This window comes from Typopeltis vanoorti, chromosome 6 (genome assembly GCF_054136105.1).
Source record: "Typopeltis vanoorti isolate ZY-2024b chromosome 6, IOZ_Tvanoo_1.0, whole genome shotgun sequence".
Lineage (NCBI taxonomy): Eukaryota > Metazoa > Arthropoda > Arachnida > Uropygi > Thelyphonidae > Typopeltis > Typopeltis vanoorti.
In genome coordinates, this window is record NC_143554.1 from 80208824 (window position 1) to 80231270 (window position 22447).

A 22447-nucleotide genomic window follows, 5' to 3' on the forward strand; every position below is an offset into this window, starting at 1 on the left:
GTTATGAGCCATCAAACCTCAAAAATACACTTTTTCCAAGCGGTTTCCACAATTTTAGCCACTAGTGTATACTACATTGTAACTAAGCAAATTAAAGTTATATTAACTGGATTCTGGAAATATGGTATCAAACTTTCATGCAGGATACTTCTAGAACAATACTGAAGATTAAAAAATAAAATAATATTTTTTTTAAATAGGAAACTTTTATTGCACATATAATGTCGCATAATCATTTATTCTACTTTCTATGTCGTATAAAGCACTACTTTATTTTGTATGATGAATAATCTTAAACCATCTACGGTGCGTAATTGGCTTGGTAAAGCACAAATCAGAAACAAGATTACTTGTGCGGAGTTTATTTTATTTTACTTTGTTCTGCATTCGTTTACATTATACTTAATAAAGTACCACCATTTATCCAGATTTTACCCATTACGATTTTCTTTGAGAACCATATATTTACTTCAACTGTTGTCTCGTTTCAGCGTAAAATAATTACTGGATTTGGATACTTTTAATTTTAATGCAGTTACATTGAATAGTTATTATTAAAATTAGTGTTTCATATATAATAATAGTATAAATTATATTATTTATGAAATTTTTGAAAAATACTGCAGTTTTGAATTTAGAAACTATTTATTAAATCTTAATAAATGCACCCTTTAATTAATATAACTTTTATTATATATCAAAGAAAGAGGAAGGGATTTTATTTTATGGGTGTAAATTATATAGATTTTTTCTCTTTAATTTCCCATATTTCTCAATGATATAGAAATATGGGGAATTAAAGATTCAACTTTATATTTCAAAGCCATATAGCAGACTCTTTTCCGAAATTTTGACCATAGAGCTTTTAAAAATACACCGCTCGGCATTAGAGTTCCCTTAGCTAGCACTATTTAAAAGACGCAAGCGCTGCCCAAGCGTCAATATATTCGCCTTTAATTAATGCATTTCATGAAGATTTCACCGTCCTAAGTAGTGCAAGCTAAGGAAACTCTAATGCAGGGGATTATATTGTATATTGTTTAGTTCTTTTAATGTATGTAGGATATATGTATATGCCAATTCGTTTAAAGGTGTATGTGTGTTTGGCTATATGATGTATATATTTAAGTCGACTTTAGAAAACGGTTTATTTCGAAGCTCATATAGAAAATCCATAGATCGTTTAGTTCCCAATGAAATACAAATAAGTACACATGTGCATATGCAAGTTTAGTTTAAATCAAAGGTAAACAACGGCTACAACAAATTATACAAAAATAAACTTGTGCATACATATTAGAGGAAAGAATAATAATATTTATAATAGTTTTCATTTGAAAGATACTGTTGCTTATCTAAAAATAAAACAATAACTTCCACTATTCGTTACAATGGATTGCTATTAATCACCGGTTTGCAGAAAAATATCGTAGCCGTATAGAAATATTGTACAGCAATGCATGGTAATATCATTAGTGAAATGAGCCTTATATGAATCCTTGTCACATAAGATACAATTTGCAAATCGGACCGAACAACTTGTTCAACATCCTTTGCTATGTATGTGATATACTTCGAACTATAAGTTGAAATTTGTGAAAAAGAAAAGTCCAGGAAACAGAGTTACGAGGACCAGATTCTTTGAAATCAAAATGTTTTGTATACAGATGATATCACTCTTTTTTATAAGAAATAATGACTCATTTATTGTTTTTTTACACATATTAAATCGGTTTCTCAGAAAGATAGATGTACTAACCATTACCAAACTGGCGTAGGATTTGTTCGATTCTGAGAAAATGGGATGCAATTCCCTTAGCTCTCATCATTAACAGTACACGCCTTTCTTTGATATTACCATCATAATTGATCGAAATACTTTGCGTTAGTTTGCGAAATACATTTCAGCTGTCACCTGTAGAAAAATAAAAAACACCATAGTTTTGAAAGAAAAAAACTCAGTTAGTGTACTTGAGATGTTTACTGAGATTCAATACATGTAGGCCAAATTATTATGTTGATGTAAGCCGCTAAATAATAGCATCTTGAAGAGACGGAGATGCTTAGGTCACATGTCTCTCCAACGAGATCTGGAATTTAGTTCAAGGATTTGACTCCAGGAGGAGCTTTTAAGCTGGGTAACGGAAACGACAATAAGCGAAATATTTTTCGCAATATTTAAATAAGTCAGATCATAAGTGCGTTGTTACTTTTCTGTTCTTTCTTTATTCATTTAAGAGTACGAAGGAAGGCTGCCAGTTTCTGCTCATTTTGTCTTTCCGTGAGATTCTGGGAATGACTCAATAGAAATAGATAAGTGTAGCAATGCTTAACTAGTTTTTTCCTACTCTGGTTGTTCGATCTATATTTTGTTTTTGACAGTTATAACGTAAGAATTATTATTAGTGTAATTTTTTCTTTTTCAAAATTACATTAATCAATTGTTTTTAGTTTTTTATCTGTCAGTAATGGGACACTCTTTCATAAAATGCATATTTCAGAGCAGAAAATTATTCTCTTTTAAATTTTAAATATCATATTAATCAAATGTAAAAAAGATACTTCCAAAGCAGGTATGATAGCTGACATTTCGTCAATCTACTTTATTATGAAGCAGTGATTATAGAACAAAGGTGGGGGGAGGGGGGGAGGGGGGGGGGGATCCTGTTACTTTCCTCACCCAACAGTAAGTATTTGTATGTCTGTAGATATGTATGTTGACGAGACCGGTTGCCACTTTTTTTTTTTTTTTTTTGAGGGATGTAAAACCTGAGTTTTCGGAAGAAAAAAACCTTCGCCTCTATGAGGGCTATGTCATCTTTGATTAGCGCGATAAATGTTCTTTGTCATACACGGAATTCGAACCCAGATATTCCCAAATAAAGGGCTCCATTGAAGCCAGTTGAGCAAGCAACTTAGGATCTTAACTAAAGTATAAGACTAATGTTTTATGTTTATTAAATGCTTGTTTTCTTCTGGCTGGTTTGTGGGATTCAAAATCCTCAACCTTCTTACATACCTACCTAATTCATATTCAGCTGAATGTCCTTTATAATGACTTTTAATGATTTTTTGAGTCCTTCTGAGGATTAGAACGTGAGGATTAGAAAGGTGTTTTCTAACAAATGACAGGGATGATACAAACGGAGATAAGGACCGAGAGCAGAGAAAGAATGGAAGTTACAGACAAGTACTTAAAGAGGAAATTAAGGAATACCTGACTATAAACGATTACATTTGTTTTAAGTTTATTTTTTATATTTTCTGAATAATAATTCCGCTCGCACAAGACAACGCATTATTGATAGTACATCAGTGCTGAATGTGCAAAAGGATTCAAGAAGGAATCTGTTGATATATTTTTGAATAACTGGAATCGTATTCTTCGGATAAAAAAACTGTATGGCGAAGACTCTTCAGAGAATAAATGTGTGAAAGAAAAGGACGCAAAGTTGGTTTAGTATGGTTGGAGCTGAACAAAACAGATGTTGACCAGCAGCTGCTCACGTGTTTATTGATGTCAGAAATAATCGGGGGGGGGGGGGGGAATAACACTATCCATCTCTTCAAAACAGTGCCCATGAAAATACCTATAGAAGAGTTACAGGAAATAGAGCGTCCATAAAATGGTAACTAAAGTAAATCTGTGAGATATCACCAATTCACCTAATCTCCTTCCTCATAGCATTGCGCTTCATGTGTGTAGGACAATAATATTGTAAGCGAGGACGGATTTGAAATCTATGCAATGTTAATAGATAATGTCTTCTTGAAAGAAAAAAGACACCGATGTTTTGATTGCCGATGAGGTTTAGCTGTCACGTACTTATACAAAGAGAGACTACTAGTTTGAGTCAGTCCAATAAAGATATATTTGATTATGTGTGGAGATCAAGGTATTATAAAAAGTAAGTGGAGGTGAAATATGCAGGATTATATTTTGGTATCATTGAAGTTAAAAAGGTTGACCTAACACCACTGAAATATACCAAGGAGATTAATTGTTTTAAGGCATTGATTAGAAAGATCTTGTTGCTGGTGATATTCTCATTACTCTCATCATTCGGTCTGTTAAGGATGAATAAAGGATGCATTCAATGAACTGTGGATAAGATTTAAGGTTACTTAAAGTTCATTTGCGAATAGGGGAAAGAAGATTGTGGGCAAAGGTACATAGATCTGAAATACGCCGGCGTTTTCCACACTGGAAAGAGCGACCGGAGAGAAAATCGACAACCCAACTGGAAAGGTTGTTTGTCGACCATATGGTGGCAGTTTGGTGAACAAGCCTTTGTGCTAGACCCAATCAAGAACCCTTGGAAATATCCATAGCGACCGCAAAGGTTTTACGGTACCTTTCAGTAGCGTAGGTCCATAGATGGATGATGTTGGCATAGAGATCTGCTTGGAAAGAGAGGTGCCTAGTCCAATACGTTATTGATTAACTAGTTGTCTTCTAGGCGGCAAAGCAGTTGATTGTTAATGATGTTTCGCCGTTATTTTCGATAAAACTGATATGAGTGCAATGGAACGATAGTTAAATGTTATAACTGTTATATCCCTTCTTTTGGATTGGCTTTATAAAGTCTTAGTGCAATGCTGATGGGTAGATGCCAGATGAGTATGAAGGATTGTACACATAATACAGGATGGGTGTTAGTTCAAAAGAGCAGGTTTTAAGCACACTTGGAAGGGAGGATGCTATAGGAATCAGAAAACGTCTTCTAAGGATTCGTATGACACTCTTATTTGACAAAGGTAGGCGTGCACTGAGCATTTCGTGATAATGTGGGAGGTACATTCCCTTGATAACCTATACAAGAGCAGGAAGAAAAGAAGAATACTGGAGCTCAGCTTATTCTTTAAATGATTGTAAAATGGTTGTGAAAGAGAAGGAAAGATCAACTTATAGAAGTTACGCAGATGTCTTTGGTGAGGAGACCGGAAGGTTGCACTGTACTGTGCATTTTATGCGATTTCCTTCCACTAAACATTTATTTGTAAACCTTCAAGCCACCTCAGTCCTCCAAAACGTGGAGCGGTGGTCTCCTACCAGGCAATGATTCTTGAGCCATTTAGAGTGAGATATGGATCGTACAATATCTTTTTTTTTTTTTTTTTGTAGACTGAGTAGGATGCTGGACGTTTGACCTACAGTCATCTATATGCATAATTCTTTATTACTTGGGCATACTTGATTTGGACGGTGATCTGGGCTTCAGTATGAAATAGGAAACAAGAGCCTTCGTTTAGTAAGAATTATTTCAATGATTCAGTTAGAACAAGTATCTCCAAAGAACAAGAACCACGCAAGTCACTTCGTTTGGTACTATTGTAATGCCAAAGCATAAGAGTCTGAGATTGACTACGTGAAGAAAGTTGTGCTGTGCTGTAAATAAGACGTTGATAAGATAAGATTATGACATGAATTACCAAGAATAAAGCCGAAGTTCTAGGATGTATTTAACTGGAGAACTGGTTAAGAAGAGATGTAGGATTTTTGGAAGTGAAATGGATTTTGGGGTATTCTGCTGGGTCGGTGGACAACTTTTGAAAGATTGTTCAGCGAATGCATCAGCGTCTATACCAGTTTGATTGATGAAATTAGAGAAGGTAAAGAATTCTAAGTTGCAAACGTTGAAGTACTCAAGAAAGGAGACCTAACTGTGTTTGTGTATTTGGATTGTAGATGATCCAGCATCTCAGAGAGATACTGGAAAAAGTCAGAGTGATCATCAGAATTTGAAGAACGATATAGTCAGCAAACGAACGTAATTTACTAGGACAAGGAAAGTTTGAATCCACAACAGATCTCAAAATGGGGATTCAAAATTTTTTATTCCCTGACCCAAAATGTAAATCTATCCCTGCTGCACTTGAAGGAATTGAGGAGAGTGCAGTTTAAAATTTGACGTTGATACAGATTGAGGCTGGTCGTTGAAGTTCAGTCAGCTGAAATAGATTTATTAGAAACAAAAGTATATAAATGGATAATAAATGAATGAACCATTCACCCTGCAAGATGGTGGTCTCCTTCTTAATAATAATTATACTAATAACGGAGTAAATAAAATAAATAAAAGAGAATTGGCATCAAATTAAATGAAATCCAGTTTAATTTTAAAAAGCTATGAAACTTTTCGCACATTATTTATTTATAAAATATTACTTGTTATTCATTCTCCTTTCTATATCTTATAAAACATTATCTCATTCTGTGTAATGGGTGATCTGAACTAATACAAGATTGGCCCCTGCCAGGACAATCAAAAACAAAAATATTATGCATTTTATTATAATATTAAAATATTATGTCAAATGCATTTTATTTTTTAGTTTTTTTATATTACTTTTTTATCTTAATCTTTTATAGTTTTATATATTTTTATTTTTATTAGTTATGTTTTATTAAATAAGCACCAATATTTACCATGTTAAAATTTTCTTTGGGAATCATTATATAAATTCAGATGTGTCATTGTTTCAGAATAAACTTCCTTACGAAATTACATAGAATACTGATGATTTTAGTAGTTTTTATAAAAGTTATTTCTATAAAAAACATGAATATAAGTTAAAAATTTTAAAAATAATAATTTATTAATTTAATTTCTAAAACATTTTATAATTTATTAAATATACCCTTTCATTAATGTGATATCAATATTTATAAAAGGATTCTTAAGTTAAAAAGGGTTCTTAAGTTACACTTTTGCTGGAGGCCATAGAACAATCGACCGTGAGATGCGGTGATTGATTCATTCAATCCAATACCCTTGGAGGGTAATGGATGGCAATGCTGTAGCCAATTAAGTTCTAATTGAAGCTAGGCTATTGCTGTTACCCTCCTGCCATGATCAGAGCTTTAATTGCTCAATAATACCTTATCCCTACACTGTCCTCTACAGATAACGGGGAAGATGAAAAGCATTCTTGCTTCGCCCCTTTAAGCCAGTCCTTATATGGACTATAAGGACTTTTTGCTGGATAATTGGAGATGCGGTGATTAATGATTAATACCCTTGGAGGGTAATGGATGGCAATGCTGCAGCCAATGAAGTTCTAACTGAGGCTCGGCAATTGCTGTTACCCTCCTGCCATGATCAGAGCTTTAATAGCTCAATAGCACCTTATCCCTACACTGTCCTCTACAGATAACGGGGAATATGAAAGACATTCTTGCTTCGCCCCTTTAAGCCAGTCCTTATAAGGACTATAAAGACACTTTTGCTGTGATGGTTAATCGATTGTGAGATGCGATGATTAATACCCTTGGAGGGTAATGGATGGCAATGCTGTAGCCAATGAAGTTCTAACTGAGGCTTGGCTATTGCTGTTACCCTCCTGCCTTGATCAGAGCTTTAATAGTGCAATAGCACCTTATTCCTACACTGTCCTCTACAGATACAGATAACGGGGAAGATAAAAAGCATTCTTGCTCCGCCCCTTTAAGCCATTCCTTATAAGGACGTTTCTTTAACTGGATACTGCAGTTACTGTACTCTGTGTTAGGTTTGAACATATGGTATTAAGTTTGGTAATGTCACTGAGTATAATGCAAGAATGAAATAAATTTAAATAATTCTCACCCTGCGGAACTTTTTTCAAACCTCTCTAAAACTTCCAAAAAGCAGGATAGCGCCTCAAACGGGAGATAAACTTTCATCTATTACCTAAAGATCGGCATTCATATGCATATACGAGTGGTTAACTATCCGCTCTTCAAAAAACAGGGAGGGTCGCTACGGATTCTCACACTCCACTCCCCCCTTAGGTGGGAGATGAGTTCCATTTCCTGATGTGAAACCACAGCCTCGTTTATTGGAAGCCGAAAGTGGCTTGCAAAAGTTCCAAGTTGAGTTAAATAATTTTAAAAGTTTCAAATTTTTTAAATAATTTAAAAAAATTAAAAAATCCTTACTCCACCACGATATCAATGTTTCATAGCTTTATAATCTTTATTGGACGGGAATAACATTAAAAAAGTAAATAGAGAACGATATTACTTCTCACTAATAGATTAAAGATATTAAACAGATAAATGCACAGATACGTACATATATATGCAACACAAATGTGCACAGGTACTATGTGCACATAATTTTGGAGAAAATAACCCAGTCATATACATTGAAATATCAGATCAAACAAAAAGTCTAGGAATCTGATTTACCAAGCCCACATTCATAGCATTCAAATGCTTTTGCATACAAATTATTTATTGTTTAATGGCAACTGGCTTTAGGAATGTCAATAAGACTTTTGTGACAATTTTATCATGTATTTGAATAATAAATTTGGAAAATTTACATGATAACAGGAATATATTCTTCTTACTCCTGTACATCATACAGTTGATCTATTTCCTGTAGAAATTTTTTTTTAAATATTACAGTTTTTAAAGCAATCCATTAACTTTACTTGACATAATTGGACGAGTGGTTTACGTATCCACTCTTCAGTCAAAAGGCTGCGGGTTCGAATCCCGCCGTGAGCATGAATGTTTATGATCGTCTGTGAAAATACTAGTGGTGGTGGGCAATAGATGGAGTTGGTGTAATTGCAGTTCACTGTAGTTGGTGGATTGAGTGGTGGAGACAATCTCAATGAGTATTTGGACTCCCTGGAGGTGTTACGTAATAATACTAAGAAAAAACACTAAAACATTTGAAGAATTTGTTTAACATGCAGTCTGCAAGTAATGGATTAGAATTCCTGTCAGATCATAAGTAAGTGTGTTGGTACTTTTAAAATTATTTTTTCACTTATGTGTAAATGAAGAGATGATATGTTTCTGTTCATTCTTGTGTGCTTGCGATTAGAATGGAGAAATACAGAACGACAGCACTACTTAACTAATTTTTTAGACTACGGTTGTTTTGACCTAAATTTCATTTTTGACAGTTAAAGCATAAGCATTAGTATGACTGCATTTTGCTCTTTTTTTTAAACTACATTAATTCTTTTTTATATTACATTAATCAATTATTTTAGTTTTATATTTCTTAAGTTATACGGAAAGTAAGAAAGAGACACTTGAAACTCCAAGCCTGTTCCGTGGCTCTCAGTTACGGCGCAAAGAGTGATAAACTAATTTTGCTTAAACAGAGCTGTAATTTTTGAAAATGCAAGCACCACCTCTTTTCATGATCCTGCTTATGTGCAAAATTTTGGATTTTTTTTTTATTAGATTTCTCTTGAAAATATCTGATCCCAGAAATTTTTGATTAAGTACACTAAAAGCAGAGAATTTATTTGAATCATGGTAATCATAATTAAGAAAGAAAAATGTAATTTCTTCAGTATTTTTTTATCTACGGAACATATCAATAAAGATTTAGACTAAGCCAATTTTGCTTTTTTTTACGCTGATCATAAAACTTTTCGATGAAAGAGTAACTGAAAAAAATTCATAAATATACGCTTCATCACTCTGGTGCTAAAATTATCATTGATTTTACAGCAAATTCTTGAAAGTTTTCACATTCATCAGCTTCGCTAATTTTCCCTCCTAATGCATTTAACCACCCGTATTAGCGATGAAGCAATATTTCAACCCTTTCAGCCCATACGAACAAGTTACTGAATTCATCATAATGGGCGTTCTGAACTTTTTCGTGCAGCGGAATATGAATAGGTCGATCACCCCTTCCTAACAATCTTCCATAACTAGCAAAACTTCATATATATATATATATATATATATATATATATATATATATATATATATATATATATATATATATATATATATATATATATATATATATATATATATATATATATATATATGACAGAATGATCATTAACTCGGTTAACATACATAGTTTTATGAAAAATTAAATGACTAGAACCGAGATATAAGTAAAAAGGTTTTAATATAAAATCACTACTAGTTTCGGCCTGTAACAGCCTTCTTCAGGTGACATTATAAAAGAAAGAAAAAAGAAAAAACACTAAACACTGAAGGTTAAAAGACTATGAACAACATAGAGAGTCTCTATACATAATTAGCATGAAAACGTTGTAGTTGTATTTGAAGCTGTTCTTTCGTTTGTTGCATTGTTGGGAGAGTGCGTGCTTGCAGCCTCACGTGAACGTTTTCATGTTAATTATGTATTAGCATGAAAACGTTCTGTCTATGTTGTTCATAGTCTTTTAACCTTCAATGTTTAGTGTTTTTTCTTTCTTTTATAATGTCACCTGAAGAAGGCTGTTACAGGCCGATACTAGTAGTGTTTTTATATTAAAACCATTTTACTTATATCTCGGTTCTAGTCATTCAATTTTTCATTAAAATATATATATATATATATATATATATATATATATATATATATATATATATATATATATATATATATATATATATATATATATAGTGTGTGTGTGTGTGTGTGTGTGTGTGTGTGTGTGTGTGTGTGTGTGTGTGTGTGTGGTTTGTCATTTTTATAATTAATGCTGGCGTAGCAGTGACGAAAGCAATGTTAATGACCTGTTATGTGGTAAGGTCATTTTACTCAAGTTGCCTTACTGGGACTTGTTTGTAAATGTACCGCATACTTCGTAACGAGAAAACACTGTTTAGATAACAGTGCCCACGGGCATTGTTAATTTAAGCAAATGTTCAACCGTTGCTTGCCACTGACATAACCACAACATCATTTACCCCATAGGCATAGACGTGTGGTTCTCTTTCAGTCAAACGAAATCCGTGGAAATTTTACGATGTTTTTTTTTTTTTTTTTCCCTGTTGTAGGTGCAGTTTTTATGAATGGGCTCTCCTTGGATAAATGAAGTCCTTGAAACTAACCTCTAATAGGAACGTATGGAATTTTGAATAACGGAAGTGACGTTAAGTAAAGATAGCAGACTCTTCTTGTAAAAGCTGACAATTTCTAACATCACGGTGTAAAATAATTGCGTATTTATCGAGCTCCATGATGTTAAAAAGTGGAAGAAAGAATGCTATTTCCATCGATGGGAAAGGTGTACGCTTTCTACTGGATTAAAGATGTCTTCCCTTTAGTGAGATGCATTAAATGGTGTTAATGAATGATAAAATAGAAGTTTTATATTCAAATAGATGTTCTGGTACCAATTAAAGCGATTATATGTTTATTCTCTTGATATTGTGCGCAGTCGTATTGTTTTGAGTGATAGCAGACGATCTAAATGAGCATCAAAATTCACTATTTCTTGAACAATAAACCCTCCTTTAATTATCTCATTAAAAATCAGGAGGTGATCAATATTAGCGTGTTCTATTATTTATTCCATTCTTATAGCTATCTCTCGCATCTAAAAGCAGGCTGTTCATTGCAACATGTTGCGTCAGGAATGCATGTGTATGTGTGTGTGTGTGTGTGCGCTTCAGGCGTTAGCGGTCTTCCTGTAGAAGGAAAACAGGATACATTTTGCCAAGAAGGAACTTTTCTTTAGTCACGTGGCTGATTTTTTTTTTTATTTGTTTGTTTGTATTTTGTCCCGTTTTGATAGCTACCTTTGCGCATGCGTATTGATCGTATTTCAGCAGTCTACATTTAAACGGCCAATAGAAACGTCAAGGTGAACGACTGTCTCAGTCCAGTCATTTTGTTGCCTAAGAATGTGATTAAAGCAAGGACAAGTACAGCAGTAACGGATTCTAGAAGTAACGCGGGGTTTACAGACTTTTTTTAACACATATGGTAAGTACTATTATTTTATTGTTTATTTGTTTTCGGTTAAAAAACTGTTCCTTCGAAATAAGAGACAGTATCAGAATTTTTGAATAATACCAAATGTCGTGAAACAACGCTAAAATAAGAGCTAAAATAACGCTAAGTTTTGGCGTTATCTTAGCCCTTATATGAAACTATTACATTGATTTCATTATATTATTTCCTTCATGTTAGTTTTTATCTTCGTTTAATGAACATGCAGCTTGTCATTATCAAAGAGGATTATTACATAATTTTTATTTTTTTTTGGGGGGGGGGGGAAATGGACTGAGACCTTGACTCTTTATCCGTTCATCTGATGAAGAAAATGTGTAGATGGGGTATTATTTAGCTATAAGCTCTAGTCATTGCTGGGTAACGGCAATAGTACGGCCTCAGTCCATTACCCTAGGTGCAATTTCGATTCATATACTTAATCCTTATAGTCCTTATAAGGACTGACTTAAAGGGGCGAAGCGAGAATGCTTTTCATCTTCTCTGTTATCTGTAAAGGACAGGGTAGGGATAAGGTGTTATTGAGCTATTAAAGCTCTGATCATGGCAAGAAGGTAACAGCAATAGCCGAGCCTCAGTTAGAACTTCATTGGCTACAGCACTGCCATCCATTCCCACTCAAATTTAATCTCGTGATTTGAAATAATAAATAAATCAATTTAATTAAGAATATTTATAGGTGTATAATATAATTTCGATGTTTTAAATTTGTATTAAAATTTTTATTCCAATTTTTTAAAATAATTTTTATGTTTATATTTTAAAATATTTATTAACAAATATAGTAAAATATTAAATTAAAATTAATTAAATTTACTGTAATAAATCTTTTGAAAATATGTAGGAAAATGATGATAATTTAGATAAGCAAATTAATACATATACTTTGTCGTTGAATAATATATGATCAATACCAGCGTTTTACTTTTATTTTATCAAAGTTCATAACAGTAATAACTCTCTTATATTGTGTTTGCCTCGTTTTGTTCTTATATAATTGTATATTGGATTCGAATCTAGCTCTTTCTAACGAAATAAGGACTTTTTCAAATGAAGATGAATTAGTTAGTCTCATTCGATGATGTCATGGTTTTTCCTCGGCAAACTCGGGTTAAGCATCCCTTAAAATGGGACACAATGACCAGAAGAACACATGAAATTAATAGATGTGATTTACTAGCTACAGAAGTTGTGTAGTCTTAGTTGTGAAGGCTGTAATTTCAAGCAACATCTTCTTTTAGGATTATTCTCTTCTGGACGATGTGTTAAACTACGAACTCATGAAAAAGTGGCTTTGAAGACATTAATTTGTAGTCATGACTGCTTAAAAGGTCGTTACTTTGTTTTCCACATTAACCCCAGTGTTTAATAGCAAAAATCTGAAGATACTCTGATCCTGCTACAACTCAAACACGTGATAGACAACAATGTATGCTCTTAATATGTACACTGACGTATACATATTAAGAGCATACATTGTTGTCTATCAATGTTGACCTTTCACAATGCGAACAGTGAGATCAGTAATACTAACTTTTATACATTTTAATTACAGTGGTATCTCGCTAATACGAACCTCTTTAGTCCGAACCCTCCAGTAATCCGAACTGTGGATTGAAAGAAATTTTTTTTAAATTTATGACGTATTATTATTTTGTGTACTATTTTTTTAATAATTACTATTTGAACTATTATTATTTATTTTATTATTATTGCAGTACAGTATAACTACAGTGATACACAAAAAAGAGGAAATTCAAAATGTGCATAATTTGGTTAAAAATATAAATCCAGATATTGAAATTTCTGAAACAGATATTATGGAATGGATTAAAGGTAGAACCGAAAGTAAAATCGAAATGAAATCAAATGCTGAAATTATAAATATCACGCTACAGAATGAATTAGATGAGGATAAAGAACTTGAAGAAAAAAAAAGTAAAACGTGAAGGGCAACTGACAGTTTTAATATGTGTGTAGAATGGGCTAAGCAGAATGATACGCCATTCCACAAAATTTTATTGCTAATGCAGCTCCGAGAAGAAGCATTCGAAAAAGTTTAGCTTCCAAGAAGCCAAAGAAAATGAGTGACTTTTTTACAAAGAAATCAAAAAACGTTTTTTGTGTTATTTTGTGAAATTTTTTTGTGTTGTGTACCAGAAAGTGATATTTTTATGCAAATTAATTTACGTACTGAACTATGCAATTTTATTAAATCAGAATCCTCAACAATACAGATACATACAAACTAAATGTTTTACTAAAATAAACTTGTGTGCTGTATTAATTTTTATTTTTTTACATTATACAGTAGCTTTTTTCTATCAGTTACTTCATTTATTTACAGAATTAAATTGATGTACCATTAAAATCTGATTATTTTTGTCTTAAACGCTAGTTATTGTTGTCTCTTGGGCGAAAATTCGATAATCCGAACTTTTCGCTAATCCGAACGAACACGGTTTTTATTTGTTCGGATTAGCGAGATACCACTGTATTTGGAATGCAGAGCGACTAGGAAGTAAGAATTGAACATTGAAGACGTGTCAAACAATTGCTTTATATTCGGTATTAGCGTAAATAAGAGAGCTTTGCTATAATGTAAACAGTTGAAAGCGGTTCGCTTGTTTACATTACCGCAGAATATTCCATAGCAAACCACGTGATTTGTCTCAGGAAAAATATGCCTCATTAAAATGTCAGGTCCGATGTGACATTCAAAGGTCGTAGATGAAAGAATGCAAATATATCTAATTCTTTCCGGATGTGACCAGTTTTCTAGGAAAGCTAGTTGCTCATTTCCGGTTATGTCCGTCTTCCACACCTACTTTTTTAAGTACTGTAAGGGTTATCGGTTGTCAACAGGTAGTGTTGTAAGTTTCCGAATAAAAATGGTCTGTCATAGCGCTGGAATTTGTCAATAATAATCTCAATAAACAACTAATTTTCCGGGTAAAGAGACTCCAACCTACTCTTGAGTATTTCTCAATAACTCGCTAAATACCACATCGCAAGCATCCTGAACTCCATTTATTTTGTTACAGATATGATTACGTAACAGATCCACAACAATTTTTTAAAATTTTTTTTTGGATTTTTTGAAGATTACATAGACAATAATAAGATGATGAAAGCACATATTGTAAATAAACAAATAAATAACATAAATAAATAAAACACATAAATAAATAAATAAATAAAATATTTCAATTTAGCATTATTATATTCGAAAAATAATTACTATTAACTAATTCTGATTAGGGAGTTTATTTTGCTTTGAATTTTAATTCAATATTCGAATTAAAACAATTTTTTTATTAACTTGAATGAAATAATTCAGGGTTTAAACATTATTATCATTATTATTAATAAATGTACTAGAAATCTAATATTTTACTTTTTATAAGTATCATTTGAATAATCAAATTAAATGAATATGAGAAAAATATAATTTAATTAGGTTCATAACTTTTTAGCTTAAAATTTTAATAATTTTAAATAATTCATAACTTTATAATTCGGTACGTGTGTATGTGTACACGTGATTTGCATTATTAATTGTTTAGGAGGAAACATTATTTGCTTTTATATGAAACCAGATATTTATTGCTGTTGAAATGACTTGACATTAACAATCCATTATCATTTTGAAGTTATAACTGCCAAGCCTTCGATCCTCTTCAACAACAATGCATTGAAATTTTATTTAGCAGTGGTATAGTTCTAAAATCTTTGAGTGCCCATTTATTCATACATGATTATTTATGCTTTATCTATTTATTTATTTATAATAATAAGATAAAAAGATTAATTTAATTTATAAAATGAATATATTAAATAAAATACAAGCAAAAATTAATTCATAAATTTATTTTAGAGTTATCAGAATAGATAAAAGAAAAATCTTTTAAAACACCAATTTCGTTAAAATATATGCAAAATTTATTTAATTAACAATGAAGATTGGTGTTTGTCAATACTTGATTTTGTCCTTGTGTTCCATTTTCAGACTTAAAGACTTAGATAATGCGGTCATACTGCGAAACCAAACAAGGAATATTTTCGAGTCCATCAAATAAGCTGCTCCATGGTTTAATGTCGTAAAATGATATTCATACATGCAGTGGGTAGTCGTACAATATTAATAATGGTAATTGTTGTTGTTCTCTAAAATTATTTCTTATTAGCATTGCTTTCGTGAGAAATGATCATAAATATGCATACCTCATCGGCACTCGAACCGGTATTTGGCAACTGTCAGTATAGAATATATTACGGTTGCGACGATCCCCATATCCGATATGAGGATTCGAATATATTCTTTTATCGAACGGATTATTTTTTGATCCTGCAGCATAACTAATTAGAGAATCAAAGAAAGGCGAGTTTTACAGCCTTGTATGGAAAGAAAAATTCCCAATTCATCTAATGGATACCAAACATAGGTATCATGTTGATTTTTTCCAATAATGGATTCGAGATTATTCCATTCTTTTAAGTCTTGTCTTTGTAGTACCATGATAGTGTATCCTGGAAGCCAGTAGGCGTTACCCTTATTCGGTTTCACCCCCCCCCGATATATAGACAATCATTTTGACAGTCACTTGTCCTAAAGATAGTTTCTTCGAAGAAAAATATTATGAGTGAAATATCTTGATGTGAACTCGGGAACACCCATTCAAACCAATAAGGCACTTTCACTCAGACTGCATGGAAACAACTTTAAATAAAATAAAAAACTCACCTAAAAAATTAATTCTTCTTCAAATTATTCCTCTTTAAAACAACTGTTATATAGACCTTTCTAGACAAACTAGTTTTAGCACAACAGGAGCAGTCTCTACTCTACTTCAATCTTACTGGTGTTGAATTAAAAGAAACCAGTTTGACTAGTAAAACAAAATCAAGCCCATCGACAGCTAAAATAGTTCAAGGAGGAAAAAAACAGATTTTATTCTCCGCACTACTAAAAAAAGAGTCAAGAAGATACAAAAAAAAAAAAAACTGAAGCACATCTTGACACTGCATGTCCCATTTGTGACAAGTCACCTCTTCCTGGATGCTTTGACATTGTTTCTTCATCTGGTTCGAGTACTGTGATTTTCTTCTTGATGCTGGTAATTCTGAAGCAGGTGCTGATGTATACTCATGTTGCTGGTCGATTAGTGTCCCATGTACGCCACCTGCATACTTTATATTGCAATCAGCAAAACCTAGCAAGAAGGAAAAAAATTCTGTGTTCCGTTTTTAACGTTAAAAACCAGTCGTTTTTTTATATATTATATATAAAAAATAAATAAATAAGGAAATTCATATTAAGCATATGAATTTAATTATTTATTTATTTTTAATTCCCAGTGTAAGAATTATTTTTTCAGTGCGAATGTTGTGAGATCTATTCTTGCATAGAATTATGTCACTCAATATCAATCAGTTCTATCTTGGAATGATTCTGAACAGCATATATCATCGAACATTCACCTTACGCTACTGTGAAGGTCATTTCTTGTTTCGAACAGCCATTCGCTTATATGCAAACGCCTGTGTAGCTATTTTGTTTTATTTTGTCACTTCTAACACTGTTTCACTCAAACACTGTTGCTGACGTGTATACTAAAAACAATATGAAATAAAAATAAATAAGAGAATACAATACACCAAAATACAGTATTGGTTTCTAGAATACGCTTTATAATTTTTGACTTCTGTTCTTGTAACAGACAGTTGTGGGATCACACATGTATGCAATTTATCATTTAAAAATATAATTCACAAAGTAAAATTTGAAGTGCAATTTAGAATATAATTTATATAATTTTTACCTTATTATCAAGTATAATTAATAGCAAGTTTATAAATCATAAATACTACTTTATAATTCACGATGTAAAAGCCTCTCCTGGTCAAGTCAGCTACGCCTTCTAGAGATATGGCCTAAAGCAGTGCTTCCCAAACTTCTGGATGTCAGGGCCCCCTTTGCAAAAATTAAAATATTTCACGGCCCCCCTCGAAAAAAAAATAGTAATAGAGAGATATATTATTATAATATTTATTGTATTTATATTCAATACAAAACATACACAGCGAATATTGCAAAAATCAAATGCATATATTACATTTTTTTTTTTTTTGCCTCTTACCGTTTGGTTCTGAAGACGATACGGTCTGTTCTGGTAAAATATGAAATACTGTCCTTTTTTTTTCTGAGTCTGTTTCTGCTTCTTCTGATTGTTCGCAGGATTTTTTTTTTATTTTTTATCAACCACTTATCCATCTCAGGGTTAAATTTTTTAACGTAGAATAGATCAAATAATATCACCACTTAATACTGGCACACCACAGACTGATAACATGAAATTAGTGAATATTACCTGAATAAGGGAATCCCCGGACCAGGAACATTTTTCACTTTTGTGACTTTTCTCCTTTTACGGTAATTAAGACTAACGCGAAACAGACAGCAAAGGCAAGTTATTAAAACTTGCATATGATTGGTGCGGTATTAACAAAAGATCGCGCAACCGAAAGATAACAGAATAGCTGACAATTGAGTTGAAATGCTAACTCTCTTCAACCGAATTCCATATGTGAAACTGCCATAACATTCATTATATATATATATATATTACTTAGTTTTAACACTTTTACGAATTTTAACGTTCGGTTGAATTTTATTGCTGCCTTGGGAAATCGAACTCACATACATCTAATTAATAACAATAGTTTTTAGTTAGATACTGTGTTTGCCCATGCAACATATGGTTTTGTTTCAGTCTATACAGCATAGTTTCTGTATGAGGGGACATGTGATTCATTAATTAGTGTGTTTTTATCCCAATTGTCTCTAATTGCACTATTTGTTGAGAAATATATTACACAGACTCCTCATACCTTATTCACTGGCATAATAAAAGTACTTATTTTTATTGCCTCTGCAGTATAGTGGCTCTTAGGGAGGGCGTGTCGTTTACCACTGCAAGCGAGTTACTATATCCCCACATGAACTTGTTTAAGCTCTTTTTGATGTGTGAAGTATATGCGAAACTTTTATTGGTAACAGAAAACTAGCTCGGATGACAGTGATAATATAAAACGAGTTTTGATATGGATATAAAGTCAATATCAACAGTCCCTGATTACGAACGCGTGATGAAAGGGACAGGAAGATTTGGAGCTTCCCTGGAGCGCATTCGAAGTAAATATAATTAACCACTGCTTTGAAATGAAACATATGAATAAGCAATATTTACTAATATTCATTAAGCGCCGAAATACGCAGGAAGCAAAGTTTGTGAACCAACACCAGTGTGTGAATTTTTCCATTAAAATATAAAAAATAACAAAAAAGAAATAATAAAAGTTAAATACCTTTCTTTTAAAATAAAAAATATATACTTAGTCTTAAAACATTTTAAATTTGTTTTCATTATTTCACGGCCCCCCTCAACAAAACCTACGGCCCCCAAGGGGGCCGCGGCCCACAGTTTGGGAAGCGCTGGCCTAAAGGATATAGCATAAAAAGTTCTCTGGCACTATCAGAGCAATACCGTAGTCTAAGGATAACTTCCGATTTGAAGGAAATGTCAACAATACTAGGTGATAAATGACCTTCATCGTCCGGTAAAGCATCACCACCTTGACACTGGGCCTTACGTGGGCTTCTGCTGTTTGTTCTACAGTGCAAGGGGGCTCCGAGAGCTCCTAACTTTCTGCGAACTTGATTCCTGTCTCTCTCTCTCTCTTCCCCATCTTCGAGAGTATAGCAGTAAAAAAAAGTTCGGCACGCTTCCCGCCGGAGAGTCTGCAGTTAACGCCTTTTAGAAGGCTGACCAATCAGCAAGAGCATAATCCCGCTGTCTTCTACACTGTCAGTTCGTGACTGGAGGAAGACACTTAATGGAATGAGCAGAGCATTGTCGAAGCCAACTCATGGGATGGAAATGGATGATCTCTGTATGGGCAGCATGGCTAAAAGTCTATCTCCTCACACTACATGCCCCTCTACCAGTTTTCTTTTATTCACATCTTGTCATCAACATGCTAGCAAGCTTAATTAGAAATACCCGACAATCCTCTCCTCTCACGATCACTGAATCTTTCCTTATCTAGTTCTCCTTTCAGATACCCAGTTGAGATTACCTCTTTCTTTGATAACTCATATCTTAATGTATAAGTTTTTAATTCCTACGGAATTACTTTTCCTTTACCCATTCATAACCTCGTATCCTTTGGCACTACAAAGACTGTGTGAAGATCTCTGAGACATTTTTACTCTTTCTTTCTTTCCTTTATCAGAGTACTATTTATATTTTCTCAATCCAGATATTTGTTGTGATAATAGCCTTGTCTCCTTTCTGCATAACACCTGTCCTTTATCATTTGTCCACTTTATTTCACTCAGAAGATGCTCACCCCATAGCACTAAAGTAAGCCCATGTATAGCAGATTTGAAAACAAAAAAAAAAAGAAGAAATGAGATACGAGACTACCATAAAATTATGAACATTCTGTCCTCATCAACGTACTGTCGAAAGTAATAGAGAACGTCATTAAAGTCAAAATCTTCAACCCCTAGGTCACTCAATCAAGATCTACAGCAAATTTCTTTACCTGTATTATCTATTCTTGGATATCTATTCTTGGATACAATTATGTTGGTCAACAGAAACTTCTGTTGACCAACATAATTACCATCTGCGATCAGTATACTAAACTCTGATCTACATACTATCCTTCAATAGCCTGATGACAATCGAGTCACCTTCAATGCTTCAAAAACACACTTTTGTCTCCTTTCTAGCAAAAAAATAGACATTAATCCTTCGTTTGAAAATTCTCAACTGAATATCACAAATTTCACAAAATATCACAAAAACAACAAATTTCTCATCTCCGACTACCATTTACCTCTAACCTTTCCTGGCACAAATATATCGCTTCTATAGAATCTCTGCTCCTAGCCTTGCAAAACTCTCGGCACTGTTTTTCTCTCTAGACTTTAAGAAAAAAAAATTTAAAAAAAAGCATCAGATTATTTTTCTCTTGAATCTTGTACACACGCTTTTTTAGTAATCGAAATATGTGAATTTTCTATATTAATACTGTGAAGTGAAGTTTTTTTTAATTTAATTAATTTTTCTTTTAATGCATGCATCTATTCGAAATGAAAAACCATAGCTCAGTCGGTTACGATAATACCCTTTGGTTCGAAAGACATGTTTTCGAATCCCGTCTATGAAAATAGTGCATTAAATTATACTCGACATTGGGGATTGAACAAGAAATTATATTCTCGTTCAATCTCTTATCGAAGTGCAGTAAACTTTGTGTGTGAAATTGTACATTGTATACAGAATCCATTGATTTCGTAAAAAAAAATTATAAACGGAATAAAAATAAATACAAACACAAGAAAAAAAGAAAAGAAAAGAATCATTCTGGAGGATTGATAAATATGATCAATATTCGCTTTGATCCTTATAATAGTCCTTATAAGGATTGGCTTAAAGGGGCGAAGCAAGAATGCTTTTCATCTTCCCCGTTATCTGTATAGGACAGTGTAGGGATAAGGTGTTATTGAGCTATTAAAGCTCTGGTCATGGCAGGAGGGTAACAGCAATAGCCGAGCCTCAGTTAGAACTTCATTAGCTACAGCATTGCCATCCATTACCCTCCAAGGGTATTGGATTGAATGAATCAATCACCGCATCTCACGGTCGATTGATCCCTCAAATCCTCGATTCCATTCATAATTCACATTCGCTTTGATTTCTTATAAGAACTGGGCGATGGACTGAGTCCTTGACTCTTTATCCCGTCATCTGAATGAAGTAAATCTGTGTGGATGGGTGTTAGTGAGCTAATAAGCTCTAGTCATGGCTGGGTAACTGCAATAGCCGACCCTCAGTTAAAACTTCATTGGCTACAGTATTGCCATTTGTTACCCTGATTAGTAAGTAAAGGGGGAAAATCTCAAAAAATCGGACGATCTCTAGGCCACTCCATAGTGGGCGAAAGACCGTCCATGTCTCAGCGTTGGTTCCACTCATTGACGGCCGCCCCGTCCAAGCACCCCGACGGGCTCCCCGTTTAAGCAGAACTGCTCAGCGTTGGCTCCACTCAGTGTCGGCCGCCCCATCCTAGCACCCCGATGGGTTCCCCGACTACTGAGCAGAACCGCTCAAATTCCGAGGAAAATAATTCACCGACAAGAACCCCTCAGCGGGTCCTGCCGGAGAACACCTTCCCCGGAGACTCAAGGTGCTCCCTTAAGGCAAAAACCCTAAGGGAGCGAACTCAAAAACTCACACCCAGGATAACAGCAACAGCCGAACCTCAGTTTACTTCCTCGGTTCAGCATTGCTAATTGTTACCCTGGAAGTCCTAAAAAGGACTATATCTCTCCCCACATCCTATTGGCTTTGATCCTTTTCTTAAGCAGAATCGTTGTTCTCAGATCCTTTTTGTTCGCTTTGATAATGGACTTTTGTTATTTTCAAGGAAAATAGATTAAAAAAATAAAGGTGTCTTTAGAAATTTATAAATTAATAAATAAAACTCTCAATACTGTTCATTTTTCTAAAAGTATGTTTTATATTATTTTACATACATTATTAAAGTATCTAATTTCTTGATAAATATTAAATAGCTCTCATTAAATCCATTAATAATTATTTCACTTAGCCATATATATTCTCAATAATATTATGATTCTACAATGTTTGCAGATA

General features: G+C 33.3%; 1 protein-coding gene across 1 annotated transcript in view; it reads left to right on the forward strand.

The window, feature by feature from the left end:
* Positions 1-4649: 4649 nt before the first annotated feature.
* LOC150105619 (putative sodium-dependent multivitamin transporter) overlaps positions 4650-22447 on the forward strand; it is a 35704-nt gene continuing 17906 nt past the window's right edge. Inside the window, exon 1 of the mRNA XM_090394004.1 lies at positions 4650-4758. Within this exon, the coding sequence (XP_090250130.1) occupies positions 4650-4758 (109 nt within the window). The remainder of the gene's footprint in view (positions 4759-22447) is intronic.